This window comes from Pseudochaenichthys georgianus, chromosome 24 (assembly GCF_902827115.2).
Source record: "Pseudochaenichthys georgianus chromosome 24, fPseGeo1.2, whole genome shotgun sequence".
Taxonomy (NCBI): domain Eukaryota; kingdom Metazoa; phylum Chordata; class Actinopteri; order Perciformes; family Channichthyidae; genus Pseudochaenichthys; species Pseudochaenichthys georgianus.
In genome coordinates, this window is record NC_047526.1 from 27541197 (window position 1) to 27550276 (window position 9080).

At 40.7% G+C, this 9080-nt stretch overlaps 2 protein-coding genes across 2 annotated transcripts; one reads left to right on the forward strand and one right to left on the reverse strand.

Moving 5' to 3' along the window:
- Positions 1-21: 21 nt before the first annotated feature.
- eif2s1b (eukaryotic translation initiation factor 2, subunit 1 alpha b) lies at positions 22-5964 on the reverse strand. The gene is made up of 8 exons (XM_034076707.1): positions 5816-5964; positions 4078-4320; positions 3395-3474; positions 3047-3198; positions 2862-2968; positions 1810-1907; positions 1546-1689; positions 22-618 (listed from the first exon to the last, which is right to left on the reverse strand). The coding sequence occupies exons 2-8, from the start codon at positions 4316-4318 to the stop codon at positions 493-495; spliced, it is 948 nt and encodes a 315-aa protein (XP_033932598.1). The 5' UTR covers positions 4319-4320; positions 5816-5964; the 3' UTR covers positions 22-492.
- A 70-nt stretch (positions 5965-6034) lies between these two features.
- Positions 6035-8967, forward strand: atp6v1d (ATPase H+ transporting V1 subunit D). Its single transcript, XM_034076708.2, has 9 exons — positions 6035-6258; positions 6944-7061; positions 7157-7236; positions 7316-7383; positions 7479-7523; positions 7597-7700; positions 7974-8040; positions 8129-8207; positions 8289-8967. Exons 1-9 carry the CDS (start codon positions 6218-6220, stop codon positions 8431-8433), a joined length of 747 nt encoding a protein of 248 aa, XP_033932599.1. The 5' UTR covers positions 6035-6217; the 3' UTR covers positions 8434-8967.
- The last annotated feature ends 113 nt before the right edge of the window (positions 8968-9080 follow it).

The window sequence follows — 9080 nt, forward strand, 5'->3', positions numbered from 1 at the left end:
GCAACAGACAGACGCATTGAGTTCAAAACTTCCAGAACTTTATTGATGCCATGTGAGCTGAACAAGAGCACATGTTGCCAGTAAAACCTTAAACTGGGGGAGAAATAGCACAAAGTCACCTAACCGGTGTTGAGACAGACGAGCAATGTGTTCCTCCTTTAAATCCATCTCATCCAGTGACCAGCCAGAGACACAGCGCCATGGAGACTGAGCTCTTAAGCAAGAGCCACTGCTTGTTATTTAATCAAATCAGTTAATCAATTAAAAATAGAAACTATACTGATGTTTATCTTGTAATTTGACTTTCCTTCCATGTCTGCATAAGAAGACAGATTGTTGAAGAACAAACCGGAACGTTTGCCAATGAACTATTAACACCAGTTAATGTTTGCAATGTGAAAGTTAACATCTGTTGGTCTGAGTGACTGCGGCCAGGTCTGTCCACATTTCTTCTTCGATGGTTTTCCCCTTCAGCCTTCCTGTGAGGACAGACTAGTCTTCTGCTTTGGCCTCCATCTCCTCGTCGTCGTCGTCTCCGTCCACCTCGGCGTTCTCTCTCTCCAGCCTCTCCAGCTGCCGGGCGAGCTCCGTCTCATCCGTGTCCGTCACCACCTTCGGCTGAAAAGTAATACAAAGAAGTAGGAATATTTAAAAACTGATCAATTCTGTAGTTTTTATGGCCATGGTGGGGAGAAAATAAAGTGTAAGATTGATTATTTAAAAAGCAAAGCCATCATTTTGAGAAGGAATAAAGTTCTTATTTATAAAAAACTAAAATACATGCGTTATATTTAATGAATTTAAAGATGAGTTATATACATTTTTGGTAAATAGTTTATTTTAAAAAAGGAACACAAAACGTAGGAGATACTGTATATAATGTTTGATGGTAAAGAAGGGTGTGAAAATGTTCAACCTGAAAAGAAACTAGTTAATTATATTGATGCTTTATTATTCGCACCAAACCGACCCCTTATATGCACAAAAAAAGGTTGTGGTTCGGCCTGTCCATCATTAATAACTTACTAGACGTGTGAAGTAGTATGCATGTACATAACTTGTATTTAGCTGTACCTCACACTCTTCCATAAGTGGGTCAAAAAGGACCCGTATTAGAATGTGTTTTTATGCAATTTGGTTAAGAAAAAGCACTCTTTGTTTCACACTAGAAATATTTTATATTTCATTTTTCACTATTTAAGACTTTTTTTACATTTTGAAAAAAAACGAAATTCCATAGAAAATGCATGCGGGTCAAAAATGACCCACTTATGGAAGCATTACAAAAACTACAATTTCTTAAAATGTAAATTTGAAATTTGAATGGCATGATATTCAAAACATGTTTTTTGAGGAATAGCTGGAATATGAAATGATAAAAAAAATGTAATTACACAGATCCTCTAAGAAAACCACCTCACCGGGTCAAAAAAGACCCACTTACGCAATAATTTGTATCCAGTGTACAAACTGGAAACTGTAAGTAGTACCAGAAACACACACAGGGCATGGATTGTTTTTTTTTGTACAAGTAAAGCCCCTCACCTCCATCTGGATGTTGAAGACACCCCTCTTCTCCTCAATCTTCTCCTTGATAGCAGCCATGGCCTGGTTGAGGACGGAGAGACCCTCTGTGCGCTCCAGAGTGGTCGTCGTCATCACGTAGCGAGGGGGGGCGATCAGGTTGATCTGCCAAGAACAAGAAGATGTTTGTTTTATTCAAGCAGCAGGTCTCAACCGGTAATTCCTTTCAGCGCAAACAGAAAGAGTGCAGTGTCAGTGAAGGGCGAGGGAAAGAGGCGATTTTACCTTGATGGGCATGACCTCAGTGGAGCAGCCCAGTCCCGCCCTCAGAGCTGCCTTCACTGCATCAATGCCCTCATAGCCATAGCACGCCACTTCAATATCTGCATGTGGGGGAGAAGAAAAGATGACTGAGTTATGGTTGTAGGTCTTCACCATTTCACTTAGTCCTAAGTCCAACTAAGAGTCTTTAAGGATGCAGTAAGATAAACTTAAGGTTAACTGTTGGATTTAGGTGCTGCTAGAAAACAATTACAAGAGCATGGTACAAAGCGGATCCACCTACCAAGGAGCAATGGCTGGGAATAGTACAGGAAATATTTGATATGGAAGGATTCACACACATTGAGGGTCCAGGAAGGGACATTTGAGTCCAAATGGGAAATATGGGTTGAATATAAAAGAAAAAATTAACGACGGCACAAATTGAGAGTTGGAACCAGACCATGATGTTGCATTACAAATAAGGTAGAAAGCTTCCATGCCACTGTTGTTTGCTTGTTTTTATTATTATGTTCTTCTTTTTTCAAATTGTATACTGAACTATATGTGGTTGTGTACGTTTATAAAAATGTCAATAAAAATGTAAGCGAATTATTTTTGCAAAAAAAGTGATTCGCGGGTGGTATTTCTTCCAACTTTTTTTCCAGGGTTCTGTTCTGGGTAAAACAAAGAAGATGCGGGTCGGGTCGCGGGTGTTGCATAATGAATATATTAAAATAATAATAATTTCCTCACACAATCCTCACACCCGCATAATCCTATCCTCTGCAGCGCATCAATCTGCTGCTGAGCGCGCCACATTCGAAATGGCTGAGGTGAAGCTCTCTAACGGAGGATACAGCATTGTCAATAACTCTTCCTCAAGAGCGAAATCCAACGCTTTTTGAGCCAAATACACAACTGCGTCTGTTAATAATTGAATGTGCTGCTATGCGGGTTCGAGTCGGTTTGTGGATCTTGTGCCGACGGGTCGGGTCGGGTTGGTATTGCACATCGCGGGGGCGGGTCTTGAAACTCGGACCCGTGCAGAACTCTGATGTAGAGCATGTTGTTACCTGCTCTGATTTTGACCGCCTGCGGAGTGAGTCGCCTGTTGATGTTGTCGATCAGCACAGCCTTCTCTTCCTCTGATAACTCCAGGCAATCCAGAATGGCAGGATCTCTAGTGGAGGGAAGATATTCAACATTAGATTTGAGATCCTCAAATCATTTGTAAACCCGCCTCATAGGAAGCACTTACGCTACAGCCTGTTTGAAGACATCATACGCTCCGTATCCTGGCCTCTTGTATTTCTCATCGAACACCCAGGCGGTGCGCTGGTAGAAACTCTCTAGCTGCTCGTCCTTAGTGTACTCCAGAACCTCCGCCACGTGCCGCAGGATGCTGTACACCTGCAGACAAAACAACCGTCAGCTCAGATACTGACTCAAAGGTCAGATGGTGAAGATAAAAGAAACGAGGGTAGTGTTTTTGGCCTGCTTGTACGTAGGAACAAATCAATTTTTCTACAATGTTGAAACGCACACTGGGAATCATTTCAGAAATGGATTATAAACAGAGAAAGTGCTCGGGTACAATTCTACTTACAGTTTTAGATTTGGTGAACTTATCCTCACACTTGACGGCCTCCTCGGGTGAAACTCTTCTTTTTGATAAATCAATGTATCCTAAAGGCAACGCAGAGGAGAGATACAGTGTCAGTTTGGTCATGGCATGATTCTCACAGGACTGAGTCTGAACAGAACCCAGTCCAGAAGAGACACCAGTCAACGTGCTAATAATCAATACAGAGAAGAAATCAAATGTACGCCGGATGAATCAATCGACACTTTCTGCTTTTGTATGCAGTATGATTTTGGCTTTCTCAATGGCTCCATTACTACAAATGAAATACTTTTATACAATCAGACTAAGTAATAGGTAATAACTTGTTTTCACTGACATTTAAGAGAATCATTCTTCTGATTGATATTATAATAACTTGCAGTCCTAGACAATATTTAAACCATACCATCATACTCCATCTATACACTCAAGTGTCACTGATGCTACTCATATACCGTGACAATGCAAGGTTAAGAAGAGATTTGCAGAACAGAGGGAGAAGCTCAACTATATTTCCAATGTATCCGTTTATCATGTGTGTAAAAGTTCTTGTTCCATCAGCAACCTTGGCCGAAACGTTTCCTGTCCTTTGTGGAGCCCTTCCTGAAAGCCCAGATCCAAGACTAAACTAAACCAGTGGTCCGGACCCTCCCGCCTGCTCTTACCCTTTTCTTTGTCTACTCGGATGACGACCACACACTCATTGCGGCCTATGCGGATGAGCTTGTTGATGGAGCGGATACGTCGACGGGACAACTCGCTCAGCAGGATCATGCCCTCGATGTTGTTGTACTCCAACAGGCTGACGTACGCTCCCATCTCAGCGATGGACCTCACGTTCACCATCACCACATCCTCCACCTCTGGGAACCGGTGCTGGTAAAATCGACAGCTGAGCGACGGCATCGCTGGGAGAGAAGAAACAAAGACAACAGGGTGTAAAGTATTTGAAGCAGAGATTGTGATGAAGTTTAACTACATGGATAATTGCACCACATTTTGATTTCATGATACATACGTAACATTCATCTGTTTGCAACTCACATATATCAATATTCCAATTACTGTATATAGACTATTCTGCACAGTTTCTATCATATTCTGTTTCTATTATATTCTATTTTATTTACTTGTACTATTTTATCTGTTTTATTGTGTTGCACTGTTGGAGGAGCCTGTGCCCTAAGCTTTTCTTTGTCATAACTACAATGTAGCACACATGACAATAAAAGCCTTGCAACCTTGAAACTTTATAAAGTAGACAAACTCTAAAGTTTGAGAAAACTGTTGATGCTTTAGTTAACATGTATTACATGTAATTTTAATCTTTAAACAATAGAAAGCAGAAAATTAGATGTGGGCTATACATCTGAAGGATCTATTAAAACAAATGCAATCACATTGCATACAAGGATTGTACGAGTCAGGATCTGTTGCTTCAGTTGTGGCCAGAACATAGCAGAGCAGTACAAAAAGGAGTCAGGATGTACTTTCCCCCAACATGCTCTTTAATATTGAACAGTCCAGTTTCATTTGATGATGATAACCTCCAAAGCCATGGATCCCAATGATGTACAACATAACGGTTTGGTACCACTGATCAACAGGCAATGAAAAACAAAGGACACAGCAAAGGACACAATAACAGCGGGATGTGTTTTCACTGGGAGGTCGATATATTCTCTGGTTCATCATAGATGGCGAGCATATAACGAAAACCACATTGGCATGAATGTCAAATCTTGAATGCAAGAATTCCGGGGCATCCGCTATTATTAAATAATTAGCTACCTCACAACTCGTAGGGAAATACCATTTATAAAGATCTGCCAAACACCCGGGTGATATTTAGTAAACCATACAGGACATCAATAGGTGGACAAAATATCAGAAATAGAACCACCCTTTGAATATTTACTGACAAGTCCAAAGCAGTCTGAATGACACATTGTTCACATTGTTAACGTTTTAAACACTTTAAAAACAGATCAAATAGCCAAGTTTGCCCTGAAATCATCTCTTACATAATTACCGGGATCTGTACTAGTATTGAATGAACTAGCAGCGTAGCAACAAGGTGTTTTATTTCACAATTTGTTTCAGTGAATGGGATGATGCAATGCAGATAAAGCCCTTTACTGTTTGAGTTAAGAGCGAAAAGCTGACATAAACAAAAAAACAAGACAGAAAATCATGGTAGCATGTTAACAGCCACAGTAGATAGTAACTGTTGTGATGTAAAATATCAAAAGACGAAAATGCAATGACTTTTCTATCCGTTAGCTTCATAGCTAACAGCCCGGTTCACATGCGGCACATGTACTGATATTAGCAGTTAGCATTTAGCACCTCCATCTGTTCAACTCTCCCGTTAAAAATAAAGCTTTCTCATTAAATACTCACCGGCGTCTTATGTTAACGGACAATACAGTTGAATGTTCTGTTCTGGATGTGTCTTAATGTCCGATTATATTTCCTTTGAGGGTTATTTTAATGACAATTCGGGCCCGCTAGCTCACATTCATGGGTGTGCTAATTTCTCGACCCGGAAAAGATCGACACATCATTCTACAAGCGCATGCGCAGAAAGCATTCAGTTCAGTCACATGACCAGAGGCCAGCTGATCATCACGCAGAGTCGGACAAGATCACGACCATCAGGATTCTAATCCTACACGAAAAACAACGGGTTTTATGTATTATATGTATGGTTTAATAACGTGGAACAATACATAACGTTTCGGCGGGAATCTAACGAAACGGAAGGTTACAAACGTTAGCTATCATCGATCAAAGGACGAGAAGATGTCTGGAAAAGAAAGGCTCGACGTTTTCCCCTCCAGAATGTAAGCAGCTTGTTTGCTAGCTAGTTGCTAACCCACTGTAGCTTTTTAGTCTGATATTATAATGTTGTTTGTTTGACAAGTCTCTCTGATTGGTGATTTTCACCTCCTATGTGCCTCTTGTTCTGCTTACACATAGTTTATAAGATCAGCACCAGGTTATTGTTTAAAGAGGAAGAGTATTTTGTCATGTGATTATTCTACCATCATCTCAGTGTGAGCTGTCAGTCTGTTTCTGACCTCTAGACTGTTAAAGTCTATACTGTAACACTGTGTAACTTTAGATTATACTGATCAATAGAGTTAGCTTAGGGCCTTATCATTTTACAATGCTAAATCAATCATGTTTATAAATACTTTAAATGGTTAAATAATTTCTGCCTCCAACCAGACAGAAAAAAGAGACCAAGTCACTAATACCATGACAAATAGGCTTGTATAAATGCATATACAGCTTTTGTTTTCTCAGCAGTCAAATATGATGAAATGTGACTGAGGGGGGTTAATTAAACCTATTGATTTAAATGATAAATCCTGATGTGTGTGGCTTACAATAAAACAATGTTTTCCTTACCCATGCATGTCAAAGAGTGTAGATAACCTCCATGAATATTTGAGTCCTGTATGTACATGTGATGTCCTGTTTAAGATTCAAATACAGCCCTAAAATGTGTGTTTGTGCTTGCAGGGCTCAGACCATCATGAAGGCTCGGCTCAAAGGAGCACAGACCGGCCGCAACCTGTTGAAGAAGAAATCTGACGCCCTCTCCATGCGCTTCCGTCAGATCCTTCGCAAAATTATCGAGGTCAGTTAAACAAAATTAAATAACCAACCCTGTTCTCCATGCATTCATTTCTCACTTGGTTTTCTAAAGTTGGACTTCTCATCTCTTTTCCTCAGACTAAGACTAAGATGGGGGAGGTGATGAGAGAGGCGGCCTTCTCTTTGGCTGAGGCCAAATTTGCAGCTGGAGACTTCACGTAGGAAACAACAGAGATCATGTGATGGTGTTACATTATGTTCAGTACAGGTATCTCACATCTGTAATTCTGTCTACAGCGCAACTGTAATCCAGAATGTCAACAAAGCTCAAGTGAAGGTCAGAGCCAAGAGAGACAACGTGGCAGGTTAGCCTAAAGATATCATCTGTTGACTATTTAAAAACAATGTTGATGATAAGTTATGTGATGCTTTATCATACATATGTTTGTATTTCTTTTAGGTGTCACTCTCCCAGTTTTTGAGTACTACCAGGAAGGCGGGGACAGTAAGTAATGCTTAGAAACCTCTAGTTTTGGTGAGAAGTGAATGAAGGAGTTCTCACCCTCGCTGTGTTTCAGGTTATGAGCTGACGGGTCTGGCCAGAGGAGGAGAGCAGGTCTCCCGGTTGAAGAGGAACTACGCCAGAGCTGTGGAGCTGCTGGTGGAGCTGGCCTCCCTACAGGTAGGGGGCGACGTTACATACACATGCACATTATATACTGAGCTTCATTCAGCTTGGTTTCATACTTCAAGTGAAATGGAGAGTTAGAATTAGCTCAACGTCAACCAACATTTATGGTTCTTTCATGTTAATGCAACAATAATGTATATAGTTATAATAATGCATTATGATAACCCTTTTCTTATATTAGTTTTAGGTGAATGCTAGTATATTTTCAGTTAAAGAGTGTGTGTGATTAGGATAACTTGATACACATTTCTAATTTGTCTATAGACATCTTTTGTCACTCTGGATCAAGCCATAAAGATTACCAACCGCCGTGTGAACGCTATCGAGCACGGTAAACTCGCACTTAACATACAATTATGGCCTCTTTCTTAAATAACCCCAGACTTGTTTTTAAAGCTGCTCTCTATCCCTCTTTGCAGTGATTATTCCCCGCATCGAGCGTACCCTCACCTACATCATCACAGAGCTGGATGAGAGAGAACGAGAGGAGTTCTACAGGTGAACACTTATTCTACCATTCTAGCTTTTCATTTAATGTTATGTTTGTTTTAACACTGACAATATGTCCTCCTCTGCCAGGCTGAAGAAGATCCAAGAGAAGAAGAAGCAGCTCAAGGAAAGGACACAGTTGGAGATTGCTGCTCGCTTGGCTAAACTGGGTCCCATCGCAGAGCCCACCAACATGATGATGGAGCAGACGGATGAGGACATGCTGTTCGAGTGAAGCGCCCTCACGGCAGACGAGACACCGACGTCCCCCAGCATCCTATTTATTCTGTGCCTCTCAGGCCACTTTATGTCTCCTCATGGAAGTGATGAAAGTTGTTTTGTTGTGTACTTGTCTGTGATGAGTTGTTCTATTGTTTCAGTGCTGGAAAGGTACTGTGTGTTTCCAGATTTTCGTCACTTTACAGAACCGAAGTGTCGTCGCACTTGGCTGTTCACCCTGAAGGGAGTTCACTATTAAAAATATGACCTAAAGAGAAAGACAATATATATGTGTGTTATCACATTTGCGAGTGAAATTAAAGACTGATTCTGTGTGACTGATCAACTTGTACATATTTCATGTTCTTACAACATTAAGAGCTATTGCATGCTGTAAAGCTTAAGGTGGTTGTAGATTTCAGTGTGTGAGTTTGTGTTGTGGAGGTTGTTGTAACCCTGAAGTGATCCCCACTGTAAAACGTGTGCAAGTCAACAAAGGCCCACACCTCATCAAAATAAAGATGTTATCAGTATCCAATAATTTCCTGGATTCAGTCTCAAAGGTGTCTGTTTTCTTTCAACGTCAAGAAACATTGTCTGAGGGTCTCTGAGCTAGATGAGGAATGGCAGCCATCTTGCACCAGAATGCTACATTTACCACAT

Coding starts and splice junctions, on each gene's coding strand:
- atp6v1d (XM_034076708.2), top strand. CDS start 6,218: ATGTCTGGAAAAGAAAGGCTCGACGTTTTCCCCTCCAGAAT. Junction 7,524..7,596: donor CTACCAGGAAGGCGGGGACA/GTAAGTAATGCT, acceptor GCTGTGTTTCAG/GTTATGAGCTGACGGGTCTG. Junction 7,701..7,973: donor TGGAGCTGGCCTCCCTACAG/GTAGGGGGCGAC, acceptor ATTTGTCTATAG/ACATCTTTTGTCACTCTGGA.
- eif2s1b (XM_034076707.1), bottom strand. CDS start 4,318: ATGCCGTCGCTCAGCTGTCGATTTTACCAGCACCGGTTCCCAGAGGTG. Junction 3,199..3,394: donor AGTTCACCAAATCTAAAACT/GTAAGTAGAATT, acceptor TTTTGTCTGCAG/GTGTACAGCATCCTGCGGCA. Junction 1,690..1,809: donor CTGAGGTCATGCCCATCAAG/GTAAAATCGCCT, acceptor TGTTCTTGGCAG/ATCAACCTGATCGCCCCCCC.